General features: G+C 63.4%; 1 protein-coding gene across 1 annotated transcript; it reads left to right on the top strand.

Annotated features, from left to right (window-relative positions):
* The first annotated feature begins 4543 nt into the window (after window positions 1-4543).
* Window positions 4544-23668, top strand: LOC128849788 (carnitine O-palmitoyltransferase 1, muscle isoform-like). The gene is made up of 16 exons (XM_054052383.1): window positions 4544-4750; window positions 5609-5711; window positions 6865-7002; window positions 7753-7827; window positions 8238-8345; window positions 9294-9378; window positions 12052-12247; window positions 13154-13336; window positions 14255-14360; window positions 15233-15349; window positions 17713-17862; window positions 19613-19744; window positions 21061-21213; window positions 21671-21772; window positions 22147-22239; window positions 23574-23668. The coding sequence occupies exons 4-16, from the start codon at window positions 7825-7827 to the stop codon at window positions 23646-23648; spliced, it is 1503 nt and encodes a 500-aa protein (XP_053908358.1). The 5' UTR covers window positions 4544-4750; window positions 5609-5711; window positions 6865-7002; window positions 7753-7824; the 3' UTR covers window positions 23649-23668.
* The last annotated feature ends 452 nt before the right edge of the window (window positions 23669-24120 follow it).

The raw sequence follows: 24120 nt of genomic DNA, 5'->3' as shown, positions 1-24120 counted from the left end.
GGGGGGGCCTGGAGGGGTTCCAGGGGGGGCCCTGGAGGGGTTCCGGGGGAGCCTCCCGGTTTGGGGGGGTCCCTGGAGGGGTTCCGGGGGGGCCCTGGGGGGTTCGGGGGGGTCCCCGCTCCCCCTCCCCCTCTCCCAACCCCTGTACCGGTGTTCGCTCTCAGCGCCGGTGCGGGGAGTGGGGGGGGGGGCGAGGGGACCTCGACATTGGGGACCCCCCATTGTCCCCTTGTCCCCCCTTCACCCCCAGTGTCCCCCCAGTATTCCCATTGTCCCCCCAAGTTGTCCCCCCAGTGTCCCTATTGCCCTTGAACCCCTGTGACCCCCCCTTTCCCCTCAGTGTCCCCCATCGTCCTTCACCCCAATGTCACCCCACTGACTCTCAGTGTCCCCCCATTGTCCCCATTGTCCCCCCATTGTCCCCCCATTGTCCCCATTGCCCTTGACCCCCAGTGACCCCCCTGTCCCCCTGTCCCCCCATATCCCTACACCAGTGTCCCCCCATTGTCCCCCTCAGTGTCCCCCCAGTTTCCCCCAGTATCCCCGTACCCCATTGTCCCCAATATCCCCCATCGTCCTTCACCACAGTGTCCCCCCAGTGTCCCCCCAGTGTCCCCATTGCCCTTGAACCCCTGTGACCCCCCCCTTTCCCCCCCAGTGTCCCCCATCGTCCTTCACCCCAGTGTCACCCCACTGACTCTCAGTGTCCCCCCAGTGTCCCCATTGTCCCCCCAGTATTCCCATTGTCCCCCCAGTGTCCCCCCAGTGTCCCCATTGCCCTTGACCCCCAGTGACCCCCCTGTCCCCCCATATCCCTGACACCACTGTGTCCCCCCATTGTCCCCCTCAGTGTCCCCCCAGTTTCCCCCAGTATCCCCGTACCCCATTGTCCCCAGTATCCCCCATCGTCCTTCACCCCATTGTCCCCCCAGTGTCCCCCCAGTGTCCCTATTGCCCTTCACCCCCAGTGACCCCCCTGTCCCCCCAGTGTCCCCCATCGTCCTTGACCCCAATGTCACCCCACTGACTCTCAGTGTCCCCCCAGTGTCCCCATTGCCCCCCAATGTCCCCATTGTCCTCCCAGTATTCCCATTGTCCCCCCATTGTCCCCCCAGTGTCCCCCCACTGCCCCCCTTATCCCCGAAGGAGACCCCAAGATTTAGAGGAGGGGGGGGGGCAGATGGTTTTGGGGGAGTCCCAGGGCTTTGGGGGAGTCCCAGGGCTTAAGGGGGGACCCCAAGATTTGGGGGAGTCCCAAAGTTTTGGGGGGACTCCCAAGGGGGTTTTTTTGGGGGGCAGAGGGTTTTGCGGAGGGTCCCGAGGCTTTTGGGGGGGAGTCCAAGGGTTTGGGGGGGAGGGGGGAGATGGGGGGCGGGGTTTGGGTTGGGGCGTGGCCTCTCCAAGCCCCGCCCCCTCTGGGGGAGGGGCCTCTCCCTCGTTCGCAGCATCCTTAGCCTCGCGTGGCCCCCCCCGAATTCCAACCCCCCCCCCCAGCAATACAGGGGGGACCCCCCCCAACATCTGGATCCCCCCCTCAACATCTGGATCAGCCCCCCCCTCCCCCCCCAAACCGGTTTGATCCAGTTGAAGCTGCAAGGTGAGAGGGAGGGGGAGGAGGAATGGAGGGGAGGGGGGGGGAGGGGAAAGGGGGGGCCCCCCCCCCAAAACTATCGACTGCCGCAAAGGCTGTCGGGATGCTGGGGGGGGAGGGGAGGGGGGGATCGATCATTTGATTCCTTCCCCCATCCCAAGGGATGAGTGGAGAAGGGAGGGGGGGAGTGGGAATTTGGGGGGGGCAACGGATTCCTGGGTGCTCGCAGGGAGAAGTGAGGGGGGATCCAGATGTTGGGGGGGCCCCAGATGTTGGGGGGGGGCCCTTAGATGTCCAAGTGGGAGGTGATCCAGATGTTGAGGGGCCCCAGATGTTGGGGGGGGCCTTAGATGTCTAAGTGGGAGGTGATCCAGATGTTGAGGGGCCCCAGATGTTGGGGGGACCTTCAATGTCCAGGTGGGAGGTGATCCAGATGTTGGGGGGCCCCAGATGTTGGGGGGGCCCTTAGATGTCCAGGTGGGAGGTGATCCAGATGTTGAGGGGCCCCAGATTTTTGGGGGGGCCCTTAGATGTCCAAATGGGAGGTGATCCAGATGTTGAGGGGCCCCAGATGTTGGGGGGCGCAGGCAGCTGTGGATGGAACCCAGATGTTCATGCGCGTAACCCAGATGTTGGGAGAGGGACCTCGTGCTTCCAAAGATATGGGGGGGGGAATCCAGATGTTTGGGTTCGGGGGGGGGGGTCCCAGGCCTTTTGGGGATCCCAGATGTTGGGGTTGGGGGTTCCAGATGTTGGGGTTCCGGGTTTCCCAGGCCTCGCAGCGTTCCAGATGTTGCTGTATAGGGAGCGCCAGATGTTTGGGTGATCCCAGATGTTGAGGTTTTTTTGGGGGGGGGGGTGTCCCAGGCCCCCCCCAAGTGATGTGTGAGGCAGACGTGGGTCTCAGATCTTGGGGTGAGGATCCCAAATGTTGGGGTTTCCTTCCCGCCAGCTGTTTTCTCCCCTTCTCCAGCTGTTTCCCCCCCCCCCCCCCAAGGATGGCGGGGCCGGTGTTGGGGTTCGGGGGGGCCCCGGGACCCCTGGGGCTGCTGGCGCGGGGGCTGCTGCGCTCGGCGGGGAGGAGGATACGGCGCCTGCGGGTATCGGGGGGCACGGGGGGATTTGGGGGGCACAGAGGGGTTTGGGGGGTTCAAAGGTTTGGGGGACGCAGAGGGATTTGGGGGCACAGAGGGGTTTGGGGGGATGAGGGGTTTGGGGGGGTACAGAGGAATTGGGGGGCACAGAGGGGTTGGGGAGATTCAAGGGTTTGGGGGGATGAGGGATTTGGGGGGCACAGAGGGGTTGGGGGGCACAGAGGAATTGGGGGGCACAGAGGGGTTGGGGGGCACAGAGGGATTTGGGGGGCACAGAGGAATTGGGGGGCACAGAGGGGTTTGGGGGGCACAGAGGAATTGGGGGGCACAGAGGGGTTTGGGGGCACAGAGAGATTTGGGGGGCACAGAGGGGTTTGGGGGGGCTGAGGGGTTTGGGGGGCACAGAGGGATTTGGGGGCACAGAGGGGTTTGGGGCACAGAGGGGTTGGGGGATTCAAGGTTTGGGGGGGCTGAAGGTTTGGGGGGCACAGAGGGGTTTGGGGGGCACAAAGGGGTTGGGGGAGTTCAAAGGTTTGGGGGCACAGAGGGATTTGGGGGGCACAGAGGGATTTGGGGGGATTCAAGGGTTTGGGGGGCACAGAGGGGTTGGGGGAGTTCAAAGGTTGGGAGGGCTGAGGGGTTTGGGGGAACAGAGGGGTTTGGGGGATTCAAAGGTTTGTGGGGCACAGAGGAATTGGGGGGCACAGAGGGGTTTGGGGGGTTCAAAGGTTTGGGGGGGCTGAAGAGTTGGGGGGCACAGAGGGATTTGGGGGGCACAGAGGGGTTGGGGGATTCAAAGGTTTGGGGGGGCTGAGGGGTTTGGGGGGGCACAGAGGGATTTGGGGGCACAGAGGGGTTGGGGGGGGCTGAGGGGTTTGGGGGGCACAGAGGGGTTTGGGGGTTCAAAGGTTTGGGGGGGTCTGAGGGGTTTGGGGCGCACAGAGGGGTTTGGGGGGTTCAAAGGTTTGGGGGGCTGAGGAGTTGGGGGGCACAGAGGGATTTGGGGGGGCACAGGGGTTAGGGGGATTCAAAGGTTTGGGGGGGGCTGAGGAATTGGGGGGCACAGAGGGGTTTGGGGGGCTCAGAGGGATTTGGGGGGCACAAAGGCGTTGGGGGGTTCAAAGGTTTGGGGGGCACAGGGGGGTTTGGGGGGCACAGAGGGGTTTGAGGGTCACAGAGGGGTTTGGCGGTATCAGGGGGGTTTTGGGGGTCCCCCCTGACCCCCCCCCCCCCCAGGCATACCCTGCGGGGCCGCAGACATGGCTGTTTTTGGGGGGGGCCCTGGGGGTCTGCGAGGCCGTGGGGTTGGACCCCTCGCTAGGGTGGTGGGGGCCATCGCCGGGGGGCTCCCCCCAAAGGTAGGGGGGACCCCAAAATTAAGGGGGGGGGGGCTGGGAGGGTTGGGGGGGGCAGAAAAGGGGGGGGACCCCAAAAAGGAGGGGACTTGGAGGATTTGGGGGGGCAGAAAAGAAGGGGACCCCAAAAAGGAGGGGACTTGGAGGATTTGGGGGGGCAGAAAAGGGGGGTCCCCAAAATAAGAGGGGTGGGAGGGATTGGGGGGTTTTGGGGGGCTGTGGGGGAGCAAAAATGGGGTGGCCCCAAAAGAGGGGGGGGCTGGGAGGGATTGGGGCCACCCAGGAGGTTTTGAGGTGCCCCCTGCCCCCCATCTCTGGATACTTCGGGAAGAAATTGGGGGTGTCCAGGGAGATTTTGGGGTGCCCGGGGCAGTTTTGGGGTGTCTGCAATGCCCCTGCTCCCCCCAGCTGCTAAAGGGGGGGGAGTTGGGGGGTTAGGAAGGTTTTTGGGGTGCCTGGGAGGGTCCAGAGGGTTTTGGGGTGCAGGGTGAGGTTAGGGGGGGGTTGTCCAGGGGGGTTTTGGGGTACCCCCTGACGGCCCCTCAAGCCCCCTGCTTCTGGGGGGGTTTCGGGGGGCCCTGGCGCTGCTGCTCTTCGCCTCGGGGCTGTGGCTGCTTTTGGGGTTCACCCTGCGCCTGGGGTTGCGCCTGCTTTTGGGGGGCACAGCCGCGGCTTTGGGGCGCCCCGGGCCCCCCCCGCGCCTCTGGATGGTAAGAAGGGCGATTTGGGGGAGTCTTGAGAGGGGTTTTGGGGTGCAGAGGGGGGTTGAGGGGGATTATGAGGGAGTTTAGGGGTGCAAGGGGGGGGGTTGGGGATGCTATGGGCGATTTTGGGGTGCAAGGTGGGGTTTGGGGGGGCTAAGAGGGAGTTTGGGGGGGACTGTGAGGGATTTTGGGGTGCAGGGTGGAGTTGGGGGGGCTAAGAGGGAGTTTGGGGTGGGCTATGGGGGATTTTGGGGTGCAGGGTGGGGTTTGGGGTGGCTAAGAGGGAGTTTAGGGGCACTATGGGGGATTTTGGGGTGCAGGGTGGGGTTTAGGGGGGCTAAGAGGGAGTTTGGGGGGGACTATGGGGGATTTTGGGGTGCAGGGTGGAGTTTGGGGGGGGCTAAGAGGGAGTTTGGGGTGGGCTATGGGGATTTTGGGGTGCAGGGTGGGGTTTGGGGGGGCTAAGAGGGAGTTTGGGGGGGCACTATGGGGGATTTTGGGGTGCAGGGTGGGGTTTGGGGGGGCTAAGAGGGAGTTTGGGGGGACTATGGGGGATTTTGGGGTGCAGGGTGGGGTTTGGGGGGCTAAGAGGGAGTTTGGGGGGACTATGGGGGATTTTGGGGTGCAGGGTGGGGTTTGGGGGGGCTAAGAGGGAGTTTGGGGGGGACTATGGGGGATTTTGGGGTGCAGGGTGGGGTTTGGGGGGGCTAAGAGAGAGTTTAGGGGCACTATGGGGGATTTTGGGGTGCAGGGTGGGGTTTGGGGGTTGAGGGATGCAGAGGCATATCCTGGGCTGAGTTTTGGGGTGCAGGGCTCAGTTTTGGGGTGGGGGGGGGCGGTTTCTCATACCGTTTTGGGGTGCAGGCGCTGGTCCGGATGTTCTCGGGGCGCCACCCGGGGCTGCGCAGCTTTCAGGGGGTGCTGCCCCCCCCTTCCCCTGCCCCCCCTCCACGACACCGTGCACAGGGTGAGGGGGGGGGGTCATTTTTGGGGGGCCCTGGGGATTTGGGGGTTCATTTGGGGTCATTTGGGGGGGCCCTGGGGGTTCATTTGGGGTCATTTTGGGGGGGTCTGGGAGTCTCGGGGTTCAATTGGGGTCATCTGGGGGGGCCCTGAGGGTTCATTTGGGGCCATTTGGGGGGGCCCTGGGGGTTTGGGGGGTCATTTGGGGGGGCCTTGGGGGTTCAATTGGGGTCATTTGGGGGGGCCCTGGGGGTTCATTTGGGGTCATTTGGGGGGGGGCTGGGCGTCTGGGGGTTCAATTGGGGTCATTTGGGGGGGCTCTGGGGGTTCATTTGGGGTCATTTAGGGGGGCCATAGGGGTTTGGGGGGTCATTTGGGGGGGGGGCTGGGAGTCTCGGGGTTCAATTGGGGTCATTTGGGGGGGCCCTGGGGGTTCAATTGGGGTCATTTGGGGGGGCCCTGGGGGTTTGGGGGGTCATTTGGGGGGGCCTTGGGGGTTTCAATTGGGGTCATTTGGGGGGGTCCTGGGGGTTTGGGGGGTCATTTGGGGGGGGGCTGGGAGTCTCGGGGTTCAATTGGGTCATGTGGGGGGCCCTGGGGTTCATTTGGGGTCATTTGGGGGGGCTCTGGGGGTTTGGGGGGTCATTTGGGGGGGCTCTGGGGGTTCAATTGGGGTCATTTTGGGGGGGCCCTGGGGGGTTGGGGGGGTCATTTGGGGGGGCCCTGGGGGTTTGGGGGGGTCATTTGGGGGGGTCTGGGAGTCTTGGGGTTCAATTGGGGTCATTTGGGGGGGCCCTACGGGTTTGGGGGGTCATTTTGGGGGGGTCTGGGAGTCTCGGGGTTCAATTGGGGTCATTTGGGGGGCCCTGGGGGTTCAATTGGGGTCATTTGGGGGGGCCCTGGGGGTTTGGGGGGTCATTTGGGGGGGCCTTGGGGGTTCAATTGGGGTCATTTTGGGGGGGTCTGGGAGTCTCGGGGTTCAATTGGGGTCATTTGGGGGGGCCCTGGGGGTTTGGGGGGGTCATTTGGGGGGGGGGTCTTGGAGGGGTTTGGGGGTGCCTGGGGGGAGGGGGCCTCTGGGGGTCTTGGAGGAGTTTAGGGGGGCTTTTGGGGTGCAGGAGGGTTTTGGGGTGCACTCTGAACCCCCTCTTTTCCAGGCGGTGGCTTCGCTGCAGGCGTTGGGGCCGGGGGGCGGGCGAGAGCGTTTGCCCACCCTCGCCCGTGAGTTTTTGGGGGGCCCCGGACCCCAACTTCAGCGCTGGCTGCGCCTGCGAGCCTGGACCCTCCCCTGCTACGTGAGGGGGGTTTTGGGGACCCCCTTGGGGCTTTGAGGGGGGGGCTGGGGTGATTTTTGTGGGTCCCCATGGGGTCATTAAAGGGGTTTTGGGGTCCCCTTTGGGGGCTTGAGGAGGGGTTGGGGGTATTTTGGGGTCCCCCAGCATCATTAAGGGGGTTTTGGGGTCCCCCTTGGGGGCTTGAGGAGGGGTTGGGGGTATTTTGGGGGTCCCCCCAGCATCATTAAGGGGGTTTTGGGGTCCCCCTTGGGGGTTTGAGGGGGGTTTGGGGTATTTTGGGGTCCCCATGGGGTCATTAAAGGGGTTTTGGGGTCCCCCTTGGGGGTTTGAGGGGGGGTATTTTGGGGGTCCCCATGGGGTCATTAAGGGGGATTTGAGGTCCCCCTTGGGGGTTTGAGGGGGGGTTGGGGGTATTTTGGGGTCCCCATGGGGTCATTAAGGGGGATTTGAGGTCCCCCCTTGGGGGTTTGAGGGGGGTTTGGGGTATTTTGGGGTCCCCCAGCATCATTAAGGGAGTTTTGGGGTCCCCCTTGGGCTTTGGGGGGGGTATTTTGGGGGTCCCCATGGGGTCATTAAGGGGGATTTGAGGTCCTCTTGGGGGTTTTGGGGGGGGCGTTGGAAGTATTTTGGGGTCCCTCGGGGGTCATTAAAGGGGGTTTTGGGGGCCCCCAGAGTTTTGGGGGCCCCTTTTTGGGGGGGGGTGGTGGTGTATCTCAGATTTTGGGGTGCATTCCACTCCCCCCCCCCCAGCTGAGTGACCTCTGGGAGGAGCACGTGCACTTGGGGGGCCGCAGCCCCCTCCCCACCAGCAACTACTACCTCATGGTGAGCCCCAAAAGTGGGGACCCCCCCAAAACCCTGAGGTCCCCCCCAAATCTTGGCATCCTCCCCCCCCCCCAGATGTGGCGCTTGGGAGGGGTTATTTGGGGGTGTGGGGAGATTTGGGGTGAACTGAGGGGATTATAGGGGTGCTGGGGGGGTGGATATGGGGGTGCCAGATGTTTGGGGGTCCCCCCTGAGCCTCGGGGTCCCCCTTGAGCCTCAGGGTCCCCCCCAAAACCTCAGGGTCCCCCCCAAATTCCACCGCCCCCCCCCATAATGTGTTGCAGGGAGGTAATTGGGGGGGGGTGGGAAAGATTTAGGGGGGATTGAGGAGATTTGATGGAGGTTTGGGGGTGAATTGGGAGGATTTTGGGGTGCTGGGGGGGTCACAGATATTGGGGTCCCCCCCCCAGGACTTGCTGGGCCCCCCCCCGACGCGGCTCCCGGCCGCCCGAGCCGCCAACGCCGTCTTCGCCCTCCTGCAATTCCGGCGCCTCGTGATTCGGGGGGAGCTGCCACCCGTGAGCACCCCAAAACTGCGAGGGGGGGATTTGGGGTCCTTCTCGGGGTCTTGGGGGGGCAATTGAGGTCCTAAGGGGGTTCATTGGGGTCCCAGGGAGTGGATTTGGGGGGGCTTTGAGGTTCCCAAGGGGTCTTTGGGGAGGTTTTGGGGTCCCCTTGGGGTCTTTGAGGAGGTTTTGGGGTCCCCCGGGGTCTTTATGGGGGGCAGGAAGGATTTGGGGGGGCAATTGGGGTCCTAAGGGGGTTCATTGGGGTCCCAGGGAGTGGTTTTGGGGGGCTTTGAGGTTCCCAAGGGGGCTTTGGGGAGGTTTTGGGGTCCCCCTGGGGTCTTTATGGGGGGCAGGAAGGATTTGGGGGGGCAATTGGGGTCCTAAGGGGGTTCATTGGGGTCCCAGGGAGTGGATTTGGGGGGGCTTTGAGGTTCCTAAGGGGGCTTTGGGGAGGTTTTGGGGTCCCCCTGGGGTCTTTATGGGGGGCAGGAAGGATTTGGGGGGGCAATTGGGGTCCTAAGGGAGTTCATTGGGGTCCCAGGGAGTGGATTTGGGGGGGCCTTGAGGTTCCCAAGGGGGCTTTGGGGAGGTTTTGGGGTCCCCCTGGGGTCTTTGGGGAGGTTTTGGGGTCCCCCTGGGGTCTTTATGGGGGGCAGGAAGGATTTGGGGGGGCAATTGAGGTCCTAAGGGGGTTCATTGGGGTCCCAGGGAGTGGTTTTGGGGGGGCTTTGAGGTTCCCAAGGGGGCTTTGGGGAGGTTTTGGGGTCCCCCTGGGGTCTTTGGGGAGGTTTTGGGGTCCCCCTGGGGTCTTTATGGGTGGCAGGAAAGATTTGGGGGGGCAACTGGGGTCCCCTGGGGGGTTTTGGGGTCCTGGGGAGGGGGGATTTGGGGTTCCAGGGGTATTGGGGGGGGGTTGGGATTTGGGGGTGCTGGGTGTGATTTTGGGGTCCCCCTCAGCCGCTGTTTCGGGGGACGCTGCCCACGTGCTCAGCGCAGTACGAGCGCCTCTTCAACACCTCCCGTCTGCCCGGCGAGAAACGGGGTACAGCACCCCCAAACCCGGGGCACCCCAAAACTCCTCCCAATATACCCCAAAAATCCCCTCTGGGACCCCAAAACTCCACTCCAGAACCCCAATATCCCCACCGGGACCCCCAAAAAAGAGGGCACCCCAAAAGCCCTGCCTTGGACCCCAAAACCCACACGGGGACCCCAAAATCCCCCCTGGGACCCCCCAACTCGCCCCTTGTCCCCCAAAATCTCCCGCAGGGCCCCCCCAAATCACCTTGGGGACCCCAAAATCCCCCCTGGGACCCCCCCAACTCCCCCCTTGTCCCCCAAAATCTCCCCACTGGGACCCCCAATTCCCACCTGGACCCCCCCAGAATCCCCTTGGGGACCCCCAAAATCCCCCCTCAGACCCCCCAACTCCCCTCTTGTCCCCCCAAAATCCCCCCTGGGACCCCCAGTTCCCACCTGGACCCCCTCAAATCCCCTTGGGGACCCCAAAATCCCCCCTCAGACCCCCCAACTCCCCTCTTGTCCCCCAAAATCCCCCCTGGGACCCCCAGTTCCCACCTGGACCCCCCCAGAATCCCCTTGGGGACCCCAAAATCCCCCCTGGGACCCCCAGTTCCAACCTGGACCCCCCCAGAATCCCCTTGGGGACCCCAAAATCCCCCCTGGGACCCCCCAACTCCCCCCTTGTCCCCCAAAATCCTCTGCAGGACCTCCAATTCCCACCTGGACCCCCCCAGAATCCCCTTGGGGACCCCAAAATCCCCCCTGGGACCCCCCAACTCCCCCCTTGTCCCCCAAAATCCTCTGCAGGACCTCCAATTCCCACCTGGACCCCCCCAGAATCCCCTTGGGGACCCCAAAATCTCCCCTCTGACCCCCGGTTCCCACCTGGACCCCCCCAGAATCCCCTTGGGGACCCCAAAATCCCCCCTGGGACCCCCATTTCCCACCTGGAACCCCCCCCAGAATCCCCCTGGGGACCCCAAAATCCCCCCTGGGACCCCCAGTTCCCACCTGGACCCCCCCAGAATCCCCTTGGGGACCCCAAAATCCCCCCTGGGACCCCCATTTCCCACCTGGAACCCCCCCCAGAATCCCCCTGGGGACCCCAAAATCCCCCCTGGGACCCCCAGTTCCCACCTGGACCCCCCCAGAATCCCCTTGGGGACCCCAAAATCCCCCCTGGGACCCCTAGTTCCCACCTGGACCCCCCCAGAATCCCCCTGGGGATCCCAAAATCCCCCCTGGGGACCCACCAACTCACCCCTTGTCCCCCAAAATCTCTCGCAGGACCCCCAATTCCCACCTGGACCCCCTCAAATCCCCTTGGGGACCCCAAAATCCCCCCTGGGACCCCCAGTTCCCACCTGGACCCCCTCCAGAATCCCCCTGAGGACCCTAAAATCCCCCCTGGGACCCCCAGTTCCAACCTGGACCCCCCCAGAATCCCCTTGGGGACCCCAAAATCCCCCCTGGGACCCCCCAACTCCCCCCTTGTCCCCCAAAATCCTCTGCAGGACCTCCAATTCCCACCTGGACCCCCCCAGAATCCCCGTGGGGACCCCAAAATCCCCCCTGGGACCCCCCAACTCCCCCCTTGTCCCCCAAAATCCTCTGCAGGACCTCCAATTCCCACCTGGACCCCCCCAGAATCCCCTTGGGGACCCCAAAATCGCCCCTCAGACCCCCGGTTCCCACCTGGACCCCCCCAGAATCCCCTTGGGGACCCCAAAATCCCCCCTGGGACCCCCATTTCCCACCTGGAACCCCCCCAGAATCCCCCTGGGGACCCCAAAATCCCCCCTGGGACCCCCAGTTCCCACCTGGACCCCCCCAGAATCCCCTTGGGGACCCCAAAATCCCCCCTGGGACCCCCATTTCCCACCTGGAACCCCCCCAGAATCCCCCTGGGGACCCCAAAATCCCCCCTGGGACCCCCAGTTCCCACCTGGACCCCCCCAGAATCCCCTTGGGGACCCCAAAATCCCCCCTGGGACCCCTAGTTCCCACCTGGACCCCCCCAGAATCCCCCTGGGGATCCCAAAATCCCCCCTGGGACCCTCCAACTCACCCCTTGTCCCCCAAAATCTCTCGCAGGACCCCCAATTCCCACCTGGACCCCCTCAAATCCCCTTGGGGACCCCAAAATCCCCCCTGGGACCCCCAGTTCCCACCTGGACCCCCTCCAGAATCCCCCTGAGGACCCTAAAATCCCCCCTGGGACCCCAAAATTCCCCCTCGGACCCTCCAACTCCCCCCTTGTCCCCCAAAATCCTGCGCAGGACCCCCAGTTCCCACCTGGACCCCCCCCACAATCCCCCAGGGGACCCCAAAATCCCCCCTTGTCCCCCAAAATTCCCCCTCAGACCCCCATTTCCCACCTGGAACCCCCCCAGAATCCCCTTGGGGACCCCAAAATCCCCCCTGGGACCCCTAGTTCCCACCTGGACCCCCCCAGAATCCCCTTGGGGACCCCAAAATCCCCCCTGGGACCCCCAGTTCCCACCTGGACCCCCCCAGAATCCCCTTGGGGACCCCAAAATCCCCCCTGGGACCCCTAGTTCCCACCTGGACCCCCCCAGAATCCCCTTGGGGACCCCAAAATCCCCCCTGGGACCCCTAGTTCCCACCTGGACCCCCCCAGAATCCCCCTGGGGACCCCAAAATCCCCCCTGAGACCCCCTTTCCCCCCCAGATCGGCTGTGGCACGGTGGGGGTGGGGGCCACGTGGCCGCCCTTTATGGGGGGCGCCTTTTCCGGGTGCCGGTGATGAGGGGGGGTCGCCCCCTGCGCCCCCGGGAGCTGCAGAGCCAATTCCAGAAAGTGCTGGAAGAAGGGGGGCCCCCCCTGGACCCCCAAGAGGCACTGGGGGTGCTGACAGCAGGGGAGAGGTGAGGGGGGGGCTATGGGGGGGGTGGTCGGCAGTTTTGGGGGGGCTTTGGGGGGAGATGGGGCACTGGGGGGGGGCTGTGGGGGGCTATGGGGGGTTATGGGGCATTATGGGGGGGCTATGGGGGGTTATGAGGCATTATGGGGGGGCTGGGGGGGCTATGGGGGGAGATGGGGCACTATGGGGGGGGCTATGGGGGGCTGTGGGGGGGGTGTGGGGGGCTATGGGGCATTATGGGGGGCTGTGGGTGGGCTATGGAGTGCTATGGGGGGCTGGGGGGGCTATGGGGGGCTATGGGGGCACTATGGGGAGCTGTGGGTCACTGGGGGGGCTCTGGGGGGGCAATGGGGTGCTATGGGAGAGCTATGGGGGGCTGTGGGTTGCTATGGGGTGCTATGGGAGGACTGGGGGGGCAATGGGATGCTATGGGGGGGCTATGGGGGGCTGTGGGGCATTATGGGGGGCTATGGGGGGCAATGGGGGGGCTATGGGGGGCTGTGGGTCACTAAGGGGGGCTATGGGAGGACTATGGGGGGCTGGGGGGGCTATGGGGGCAATGGGGTGCTATGGGGGGGCTGTGGGGGGGCTATGGAGTGCTATGGGAGGATTATGGGGAGAAATGGGGCACTATGGGGGGCTATGGGGGGGCTATGGGGTGCTGTGGGTCTCTAGGGGGGGCTATGGGGGGGCTATAGGGGCTGTGGGTCACTGGGGGGGCAGGGGTGGCTCTGGGGGGGCAGTGGGGCACTATGGGGGGGCTATGGTGGACAATGGGGTACTATGGGGGGCTATGGGTCACTAGGGGGGCTGTGGGGGGGCAATGGGGTACTATGGGGGGGCTGAGGTGGGGGGGCGCTATAGGTCTCTTGGGGGGGGGGGGTGTCTGCTGAGTTTTGGGGTCCCCCAGGCCCCCCTGGGCGCGGGTGCGGGCGGCGCTGGGGCGAGGGCGAGCGCTGCGGGCGATGGACGAAGCGCCCTTCATCGTGGCCTTTGACCCCCCCGGGGTCCCCCCCGAACCCGAGGAACCCCCCGGCGACGGCCACCTCGAAGCCGAGGCCCGGGCGCTGCTGCACGGACCCTGGCACAACCGGTCAGAGCCCCCCCGGGCCACCAAATCCACCCCCCGGGCCACCAAATCCACCCCCCGGGGCCACCAAATCCACCCCCCGGGCCACCAAATCTGCTCGGAAACCCCAAATCCACCCCAAAACCCCGAATCCAGGCATGAGGCCACCAAATTCAGCCATGGGGCCACCAAATCTGGTCCCTGGGCCACCAAATCCACCCCCCTGGGCCACCAAATCCACCCCCAGGGCCACCAAATCTGCTCTGAAACCCCAAATCCACCCCAAAACCCCAAATCCAGGCATGAGGCCACCAAATTCAACCATGGGGCCACCAAATCTGGCCCCTGGGCCACCAAATCCACCCCGCTGGGCCACCAAATCCACCGCCCGGGCCACCAAATCTGCTCGGAAACCCCAAATCCACCCCAAAGCCCCAAATCCAGGCATGGGGCCACCGAATCTGGTCCCTGGGCCACCAAATCTGGTCCCTGGGCCACCAAATCCACCCCCGTAGGCCACCACGTTCATATCCAGGGCTATCAAATCTACCTCTTGGGCCACCAAATCCACCCCCCGGGCCACCAAATCTGCTCTGAAACCCCAAATCCACCCCAAAGCCCCAAATCCAGGCATGAGGCCATCAAATCTGGCCCCTGGGCCACCAAATTCAGACATGGGGCCACCAAATCTGGCCCTTGGGCCACCAAATTCACCCCCTGGGCCACCAAATTCACCCTCTGAATCCACCCCCCGAACCCCTAAATCGCAGCCCTGGGGCCACCAAATTCACATCCAGGGCCACCAAATGTTCCCCCCTCCCAAGTTTCTCTCTTCCCCCCCATTTCTGACCTCATTTTTGCCCCCCCCATTTTTTTGCCCCCCCATTTCTGACTCCCCCATTTCTGACCCCCCCCCCCCAATTTCTGACCCCCCCCCCCCAGATGGTTTGATAAATCCTTCACCCTCATCGTCTTCTCCTCGGGGCGTTTGGGGGTGAACGCGGAGCAATCTTGGGGGGACCCCCCCGTACTGGGGCACCTCTGGGAGGTAACAGTCCCCCCCCCCCAAAAAAAACATTCTGCCCCCCCCCCCAAAACCCCTTCTGCTCCCCCAAACTTGAGCCCCCCCCAAACTCCAGGGCCTCCCAAACCCCTCTGCCCCCCCCACCCCCCAAAAAACCACTGGGTCTCCCCCAAACCTGGGCACCCCCAAACCCTTCTGACCCCCCCAAAACCTCTGTGTGTCCCCCAAACCTCAGCCCCCCCCCAACCTGAGCGCCCCCCCCAAACCCCTGGGCCCCCCCCAAACCCCTGGGCCCCCCTCATACCTGAACCCCCCCCCCAAAACCTGGTTACCCCAAACCCCTGAGCCCCCCAAACCCCCTGAGCCCCCCAAACCCCCTGTGCCCCCCAAAAAACACCCCTGTGCCCCCCAAAACCCCTAAGTCCCCACACACCTGTGCACCCCCCCCAAGCCTGCCCCCCCAAACCTCTGAGCCCCCCTCATTCCTGAACCCCCCCCCAAAACCTGGTCCCCCCCAACCCCTGAGCCCCCCAAACCCCCTGTGCCCCCCCAAACCCTGGGTCCCCCCAAACCCCTGAGCCCCCCAAATACCCTGTGCCCCCAAACCCCTGAGCCCCCCTCATACCTGAACCCCCCCTCAAACCCTGCCCCCCCCAACCCCTGTCCCCCCCCCCAAACCCCTGAGCCCCCCAAACCCCTGAGCCCCCCAAACCCCTGTGCCCCCCCAAAAAAACCCTGTGCCCCCCCCCCCCAAACCCCTGTGCCCCCCTCAAACCTGAACCCCCCCCTCAAACCTGAACCCCCCCCCCAAAACCTGAACCCCCCACCCCCAAACCCTGTCCCCCCCCAACCCCTGGGTCCCCCCAAACCCCCCCAGCCCCCCAATTTCCCCCCAGTACACATTGGCCACTGAGGCGCTGGAACTGCGCTACGAGAGCAGCGGCGACTGCAGGGGGGGGGAGGAGCCCGGCATCCCCCCCCCCCAGTGCCTGGACTGGGAAATCCCCCCCGAGGTAACTGGGAGCACTGGGACAGCCTGCGAGGGGTGAATGGGGGGGAACTGGGGCGACTGGGAGTGATTGGGGGCGACTAGGGGGGCACTGGGGTAACTGGGAGCAACTGGGGGGCAGCTGGGAGGGGCATTAGGGTAACTGGGAGCAACTGGGGGGCAACTGGGAGCGACTCAGAGTGATTGGGGGTAACTGGGAGGGCCACTGGGGTAACTGGGAGCAACTGGGGGGCAACTGGGAGCAACTCAGAGTGATTGGGGGCAACTGGGAGGGCCACTGGGGTAACTGGGAGCAACTGGGGAGCAACTGGGAGGGCCATTAGGGTAACTGGGAGCAACTGGGGGGCAACTGGGAGGGCCACTGGGGTAACTGGGAGCAACTGGGGGGGCAACTGGGAGCAACTCAGAGTGATTGGGGGTAACTGGGAGGGCCACTGGGGTAACTGGGAGCAACTGGGGGGCGGTGGGGTAACTGGGAGCAACTGGGGGGGCAACTGGGAGGGCCATTAGGGTAACTGGGAGCAACTGGGGAGCAACTGGGAGGGCCACTAGGGTAACTGGGAGCAACTGGGGGGCAACTGGGAGCGACTGGGAGTGATTGGGGGCAACTGGGAGGGCCACTGGGGTAACTGGGAGCAACTGGGGGGCAACTGGGAGCAACTCAGAGTGATTGGGGGCAACTGGGAGGGCCATTAGGGTAACTGGGAGCAACTGGGGGGCAACTGGGAGGGCCATTAGGGTAACTGGGAGCAACTGGGGGTAACTGGGAGGGCCACTGGGGTAACTGGGAGGGCCACTGGGGTAACTGGGAGCAACTCAGAGTGATTGGGGGCAACTGGGAGGGCCACTGGGGTAACTGGGAGCAACTGGGGAGCAACTGGGAGGGCCATTAGGGTAACTGGGAGCAACTGGGGGGCAACTGGGAGCACTTTTGGTGGGATTTGGGGGGTTCTGAGGCGTTTTTGGGGTGTCTGAGGGCGTTTTTGGGGTGTCTGAGGTCTACAGGAATCTTGGGGGGGTGTAATTTTACCACAGGGGGTCCCCAAGATCTCATTTCAGGGCAGTTTTTGCTGATTTGGGGGCATTTTGAGCCCTTTTGATGGGATTTGGGGGTGTTCTGAGGCCTTTTGGGGTCTTCTGCAGTAGTTTTGGGGGTTCTGAGGCATTTTTGGGGTGTCTGAGGGCTATAGGAATCTTGGGGGGAGTAATTTTACCACAGGGGGTCCCCAAGATCTCATTTCAGGGCAGTTTTTGATGATTTGGGGACATTTTGAGCCCTTTTAGTGGGATTTGGCGGTTTCTGAGGCGTTTTGGGGTCTTCTGAAGTGTTTTTGGGGGTTCTGAGGCATTTTTGGGGTGTCTGAGGGCTACAGGAATCTTGGGGAGTGTAATTTTGCCCCTGGGGGGTCCCCAAGACCTCATTTTAGGGCAGTTTTCGCTGATTTGGGGGCATTTTGAGCCATTTTAGTGGGATTTGGGGGTTTCCAAGGCCTTTTTTGGGCCTTCTGAAGTGGTTTCGGGGCTTCTGAGGTGTTTTTGGGGTGCTGGATGCGGTTTTGGGGTGTCTGAGGGCTACAGGAGTCTTAGGGGGGGTAATTTTACCACAGGGGTTCCGAAAGATCTCATTTTAGGGCAATTTTAGCCGATTTAGGGGCATTTTGAGCCCTTTTAGTGGGATTTGGGGGTTTCCGAGGCCTTTTTTTGGGCCTTCTGAATTGGTTTCGGGGGTTCTGAGGTGTTTTTGGGGTGTCTGAGGGCGTTTTTGGGGTGTCTGAGGCCTACAGGAATCTTGGAGGATGTAATTTTACCACAGGGGGTCCCCAAGATCTCATTTCAGGGCAGTTTTCGCTGATTTGGAGGCATTTTGAGCCATTTTGGTGGGATTTGGCGGTTTCTGAGGCGTTTTGAGGTCTTCTGAAGTGTTTAGGGGGGTTCTGAGGTGTTTTGGGGGGTTCTGAGGCATTTTTGGGGTGTCTGAGGTGTACAGGAGTCTTGGGGGGGTATAATTTTACCACAGGGGGTCCCCAAGATCTCATTTCAGGGCAGTTTTTGCTGATTTGGGGACATTTTGAGCCATTTTGATGGGATTTGGCGGTTTCTGAGGCGTTTTGGGGTCTTCTGAAGTGTTTTTGGGGGTTCTGAGGCATTTTTGGGGTGTCTGAGGGCTACAGGAATCTTGGGGAGTGTAATTTTGCCCCTGGGGGGTCCCCAAGACCTCATTTCAGGGCAGTTTTTGCTGATTTGGGGGCATTTTGAGCCATTTTGATGGGATTTGGCGGTTTCTGAGGCGTTTTGGGGTCTTCTGAAGTGTTTTGGGGGGTTCTGAGGCATTTTTGGGGTGTCTGAGGGCGTTTTTGGGGTGCTCAGAGCCGTCGGGCGCTGTCGGGGGCCCTGGAGACGGCGCAGGTGCTGTCAGACGACCTGGAGCTCCACGTCTTCACCTTCGTGCCCCCACCGGGGTCCCCCCAAATCTCAGACGCCCTCGTTCAGCTGGCGCTGCAGCTCGCCCTCGTCCGCGTGAGCACCCCCAAACCCCACGGGCACCCCAAAACCCACCCTGGACCCTCAACCCCCCCCCCCCCTTCCTTAGGGAGCCCAAAATCCACCCAAAACCCAACTGGGAACCCCAAAACCCACCCCCAGGGACCCCAAATCTCCCTTAGGGACCCCAAAACCCACCCAGGACTCACACAGGACCCTCAAAAACCCCTTAGGGACCCCAAAACCCACCTCTGGGGACCCCAAAACCCTCTTAGGGACCCCAAAACCTGCCCTGGAGACCCTAAAACCCACCTGGGACCCCCAAAACCTCCTTAAAGACCCCAAAACCCACCCAGGACTCACACAGGACCCTCAAAAACCCCTTAGGGACCCCAAAACCCACCTCTGGGGACCCCAAAACCCTCTTAGCGACCCCAAAACCTGCCCTGGAGACCCTAAAACCCACCTGGGACCCCAAAACCCACCTGGGACCCCCAAAACCTCCTTAAAGACCCCAAAACCCACCCAGGACTCACACAGGACCCTCAAAAACCCCTTAGGGACCCCAAAACCCACCTCTGGGGACCCCAAAACCCTCTTAGGGACCCCAAAACCTATCCTGGAGACCCTAAAACCCACCTGGGACCCCCAAAACCTCCTTAAAGACCCAAAAACCCACCCTGGGGACCCCAAATCCTCCCTCTGTGACCCCCAAAGCCCCTCTTGAACCCAAATATCAACCCTGGGGATCCCCAAACTCCTGCTGGGGACCCTAAAACATGCCCAGGACCCCCAAAACCTACCCTGGGGACCTCAAAACCCACCCTGGGAACCCCAAATCCTTTCCCCATGACCCCCAAACCCCCTCTTGAACGCCAATATCCATCCTGGGATTCCCAAATCCTCTTGAGGATCCCCAACATCCTCTTGAGGACCCCTAAAACCCCTTCTGGAACCCAAATATCTACCCTGGAACCCCAAATCCCCTTAAAGACCCCCAAAATCCCCTTGAGGACCACCAAAACCACTATTAGAACCCCAATATCCACCCTGGGACCCCCAAATCCCACCTGGGGACCCCAAAAAGCCCCTTGAGGACCCCCATAACCACTATTAGAATCCCAATATCCACCCTGCGACCCCCAAAATCCCACCTGGGGATCCCACCCGCCCACCTGGGAACCCTAAAACCACTTCTGGAAGCCAAATATCCATCCTGGGAGCCCCAAATCCCCTTGGGGACCCCCAAGACCCCTTCTGGAACCCAAATATCTACCCTGACCCCCCAAATCCTCCTAAGGATCCCAAAAATCCCTTTGAGGACCCCCAAAATCACTATTAGAACCCCAATATCCACCCTGGGACCCCCAAAATCCCACCTGGGGATCCCACCCGCCCACCTGGGAACCCTAAAACCACTTCTGGAACCCCAGTATTCACCCTGGGAGCCCCAAATCCTCCTAAGGATCCCAAAAATCCTCTTGAGGACCCCTAAAACCACTTCTGGAACTCAAATATCTATCCTGGACCCCCCAAATCCCCTTAAGGACCCCAAAAATCCCTTTGAGGACCCCCAAAACCGCTATTGGAACCCCAATATCCACCCTGGGACCCCCAAAATCTCACCTGGGGATCCCACCCGCCCACCTGGGAACCCTAAAACCACTTCTGGAAGCCAAATATCCACCTTGGGAGCCCCAAATCCCCTTGGGGACCCCAAAAATCCCCTTGGGGACCCCCCAGACTCCCCCTGTCCCGTCGGTGACCCCCCCGTGCCCACCCCCAGGAACGGGGTCCCTGCCTGAGCTACGAGCCTGTCCCCACACGGCTCTTCCAGGAAGGGCGAACAGAGGGGGTGCGGGGCTGTGGCCCCCCAATTCTGGCACTGGTGGCCGCCATGGGGGACCCCGAAACCAGGGTGAGTGGCAGGGGAACCCCAACATTGAAGGGGGGTGTCCCTAAAGTGAGGGAGGGGCATGAGACACAGGGGCAACCCCCCCAAACCTGGGGGGGAGTGCTGAGACCCAAGGGGACCCCAAAACTGGGAGGGGGGATGCAAATGTTGAAGGGTGGTCCTTCGGTTTGGGGGGTTTGGGAAAGGGGGGGTCCCTTGCTTTTGGGGGTTCCCAGGGTTTGGGGGGGGTCTGGAGTTTGGGGGTGTCACTGCCGGGGAGGGGGGAGGGCTGGGAGGGTTCTAAGATTTGGGGTCCCTTATTTGTGGGGTCTCATGGTTTGGGGTCCCTTGTTGAGGGTGGGGTGTCCCAGAGTGTGGGGTCCCAGGATTCGGGGGGTCCCGGAGTTTAGGGGGGGGTCCATAGGAGGATCTTATGTTTTGGGGTCCCTTATTTGTGGGGTCCCGGAGTTTAGGGGGGTCCTGAGGAGGGTCCTATGGTGTTTTGGGGTCCCTTATTTGTGGGGTCCCGGAGTTTAGGGGGGTCCATAGGAGTATCCTATGTTTTGGGGTCCCTTATTTGTGGGGTCCTGGAGTTTGGGGGTGTCAGTGAGGGGGGGTCCCATGGTTTGGGGCTCCCGGAGTTTTGGGGCATCAGTGAGGGGGGGTCCCAGGGTTTGGAGGTCCTGAAGTTTGGGGGTGTCAGTGAGGAGGGGTCCCATGGTTTGGGGGTCCTGGAGTTTGGGGGTATCGGTGAGGGGGGTCCCATGGTTTGGGGGTGTCAGTGAGGGGGGTGTCCCAGGGTTTGGGGGTGTCAGTGAGGGAGGGGTCCCAGGGTTTGGGCGTCCCAGGGTTTGGGGGTGTCAGTGAGGGGGGGTCCCAGGGTTTGGGGGTCCCAGAGTTTGGGGGTGTCAATGAGGGGGGTCCCAAGGTTTGGGGGTGTCAGTGAGGGGGGGTCCCAGGGTTTGGGGGTCCCAGAGTTTGGGGGTGTCAGTGAGGGGGGGTCCCAAGGTTTGGGGGTGTCAGTGAGGGGGGGTCCCAGGGTTTGGGGGTCCTGGAGTTTGGGGGGATCAGTGAGGGGGGGTCCCAGGGTTTTGGGGTCCCAGTGTTTGGGGGTCCCGGAGTTTGGGGGTGTCAGTGAGGGGGGGGTCCTGGAGTTTGGGGGGGTCAGTGAGGGGGGTCCCAGGGTTTGGGGGTGTCAGAGTTTGGGGGTGTCAGTGAGGGGGGGTCCCAGGGTTTGGGGTTCCCAGAGTTTGGAGGGGGTGTCAGTGAGGGGGGGTCCCATGGTCTGGGGTCCCTGGCTGTGCGGGGGCGCCCCTCACCGGGCTCTCCCCGCGGCCCAGGCCGGGCGGCGGCGGGCGCTGCTGCGGGCGGCGCTGCGGCACCAACGGGCGCAGCTGCGGGCGGCGCTGACCGGGGCGGGGCTGGAGCGGCACCTGCAGGCGCTGGAGGCCACGGCGGCCGCCAGGGGGCAGCGCGACCCCTTCCTGCAGGAGGTGGGGGGGGAAAGGGGGCGGGGTCTGAGGGGAGGCGGGGGCGTGACTAAGCGGCAGGGATAGATGGGAGGGCGGGGCCAAGGGGCAGAGTTGTGTGGGGGCGTGGCTAAAGGAGGCATGGTCAATGGGGCGTGGTTAAGGGGGCGCGGCTAAGGGAGGCGGTGTCAAGGGTGGGCGGGGCTGAGGGAGGCGGGGTTGGGGCGTGGCTAAGGGAGGCGGGTCAAAGGAGGGGGCGTGGCCAACTGAGGCAGAGTCAAGGGAGGGGGGTGTGGCCAAGGGAGTGGGGGTCAATGGAGGGGCGTGGCTAAGGGAGGCAGGGTCAATGGGGGCGTGGCTAAGGGAGGCAGGGTCAAGGGAGGGGGCGTGGCTAAGGGAGGGGGTCTGGGCATTGACATCTCAATGGGGGGCTCTATAGCGGGATGGGGGCGTGGTCTCATTTGCATATCCCCACCCCTAGGTGCTCGGCCACCCCTGGGCTCTCGCCTCCAGCCCCGCCCCCCGGGCCGACCCCCCCCTGCTGCCCCCCTCCCTGCACCTCGCCGGCGGGGGCTTCGGACCGGTGGGTGTCCCAGTAAACCCAGTGCCTCCCAGTAACCCCCAGTAACCCCCCCAGTGCCTCTCAGCAACCCCATTTCCCTCCCAGTAACTCCCCAGTAAACCCATTTCCCTCCCAGTAACCCCCCCCCGTGTCCCCCAGTAACCCCATTTCCCTCCCAGTTCCTCCCAGTGCCCCCCAGCAACCAACCAGTGTCCCCAGTACCTCCCAGTAACCCCCAGTACCTCCCGCTAACCCCATTTCTCTCCCAGTAACCTCATTTCTCCTTCCAGTAAGCCCATTTCCCTCCCAGTAAGGCCCCAGTGCCTCCCAGTAACCCCATTTCCCACCCCAGTACCTTCCCAGTGCCTCCCAGTAACCTCCCAGTGTCCTCCCAGCCCCACCGCGACGCTTACGGCGTCTCCTTCGCCCGTGGTGGGGACAGCGCCATCATCTTCCACATCTCCTGCAGCGCCACCAGTGCCTGCACGGTGAGGGACTGGGAGCACTGGGAGGCACTGGGAAGGGACTGGGGGACAGTAGGATGGGGCTGGGAGGGGAGTGGGAGGCACTGGGAGGGGACTGGGGGGCACTGGGAGGGGACTGGGACATATTGGAAGGGGACTGGGGGGCACTGGGTGGATACTGGGGTAGGAATGGGGTTACTGGGGAGTGGTAGGAGGCACTGGGAGGGGACTGGGAGCACTGGGAGGAGACTGGGAGGAGAATGGGAGGCACTGGGAGGGGACTGGGGGCAGTGGGATGGAGCTGGAGGGCACTGGGAGGGGACTGGGAGGAGAATGGGAGGCACTGGGAGGGGACGGGGGGGGCAGAGGGAGGGGACTGGGACATATTGGAAGGGGACTGGGGGGCACTGGGTGGATACTGGGGTAGGAATGGGGTTACTGGGGAGTGGTAGGAGGCACTGGGAGGGGGCTGGGAGGAGACTGGGAGGAGAATGGGAGGCACTGGGAGGGGACTGGGGACAGTGGGATGGAGCTGGAGGGCACTGGGAGGGGACTGGGAGGCACTGGGAGGAGACTGGGAGGGGAATGGGAGGCACTGGGAGGGGACTGGGGGCAGTGGGATGGAGCTGGAGGGCACTGGGAGGGGACTGGAAGCACTGGGAGGAGAATGGGAGGCACTGGGAGGGGACTGGGGGCAGTGGGATGGAGCTGGAGGGCACTGGGAGGGGACTGGGAGGCACTGGGAGGAGACTGGGAGGGGAATGGGAGGCACTGGGAGGGGACTGGGGGCAGTGGGATGGAGCTGGAGGGCACTGGGAGGGGACTGGAAGCACTGGGAGGAGAATGGGAGGCACTGGGAGGGGACTGGGGGCAGTGGGATGGAGCTGGAGGGCACTGGGAGGGGACTGGGAGGCACTGGGAGGAGACTGGGAGGGGAATGGGAGGCACTGGGAGGGGACTGGGGGCAGTGGGATGGAGCTGGAGGGCACTGGGAGGGGACTGGAAGCACTGGGAGGAGAATGGGAGGCACTGGGAGGGGACTGGGGGCAGTGGGATGGAGCTGGAGGGCACTGGGAGGGGACTGGGAGCACTGGGAGAGGACTGGGAGGAGAATGGGAGGCACTGGGAGGGGACTGGGGGCAGTGGGATGGAGCTGGAGGGCACTGGGAGGGAACTGGGAGCACTGGGAGGGGACTGGGAGATACTGGGAGGGGACTGAAGGGCACTGGGTGGATACTGGGGTAGGAATGGGGTTACTGGGAGGCAGTGGGAGGTACTGGGAGGGCACTGGGAAGCTCTGGAAAGGTACTGGGAGGTAACTGGGGGAGTCCCTCAAATCTTCCCCCCCCCCACCTCAGGACGCCCGAGGCTTTGCTGGGAAGATCCGAACGGCACTGGGGGAACTGGGAGAACTGGGGTGGGGGGAAGAGTGAGGGGGGGGATCCCAAACCCAGCCCCTCCCTCCCCCAATAAAGAACTGGGAACCCCCCCAGTGCTGCAGTGTCTTTACTGGGAGGATACTGGGAGGTAATTGGAGGGGTAATAGGTTTACTGGAGGGGAACTGGGAGGTTATTGGTGTCACTGGGAGGGAACTGGGAGGGAATAGGTGGTTACTGGGAGGCCTTGGGGGTTACTGGGGAGTTACTGGGCGTTACTGGGAGGCATTGGAAGGGCAATAGTTTTATTGAGATGCACTGGGAGGGAACTGGGAGGTAACTGGGAGGCACTGGGTGTTACTGGGGGACACTGGGATGCACTGGGTGTTACTGGGGGACACTGGAGGTTACTGGGAGGTAACTTGGGGGGTTACTGGGAGGGGCTGGAAGGCACTGGGAGGTACCTTGGGGGTTATTGGAAGGCACTGGGAGGTAACTGGAAGGCACTGGGAGGTAACTGGGAGGGCA

This window comes from Cuculus canorus, chromosome 33 (assembly GCF_017976375.1).
Source record: "Cuculus canorus isolate bCucCan1 chromosome 33, bCucCan1.pri, whole genome shotgun sequence".
Lineage (NCBI taxonomy): Eukaryota > Metazoa > Chordata > Aves > Cuculiformes > Cuculidae > Cuculus > Cuculus canorus.
This window is presented reverse-complemented; position numbering and strand designations above follow the sequence as displayed.

Coding starts and splice junctions, on each gene's coding strand:
- LOC128849788 (XM_054052383.1), top strand. Junction 12,248..13,153: donor GTGCTGACAGCAGGGGAGAG/GTGAGGGGGGGG, acceptor GGGGTCCCCCAG/GCCCCCCTGGGCGCGGGTGC. Junction 13,337..14,254: donor CACGGACCCTGGCACAACCG/GTCAGAGCCCCC, acceptor CCCCCCCCCCAG/ATGGTTTGATAAATCCTTCA.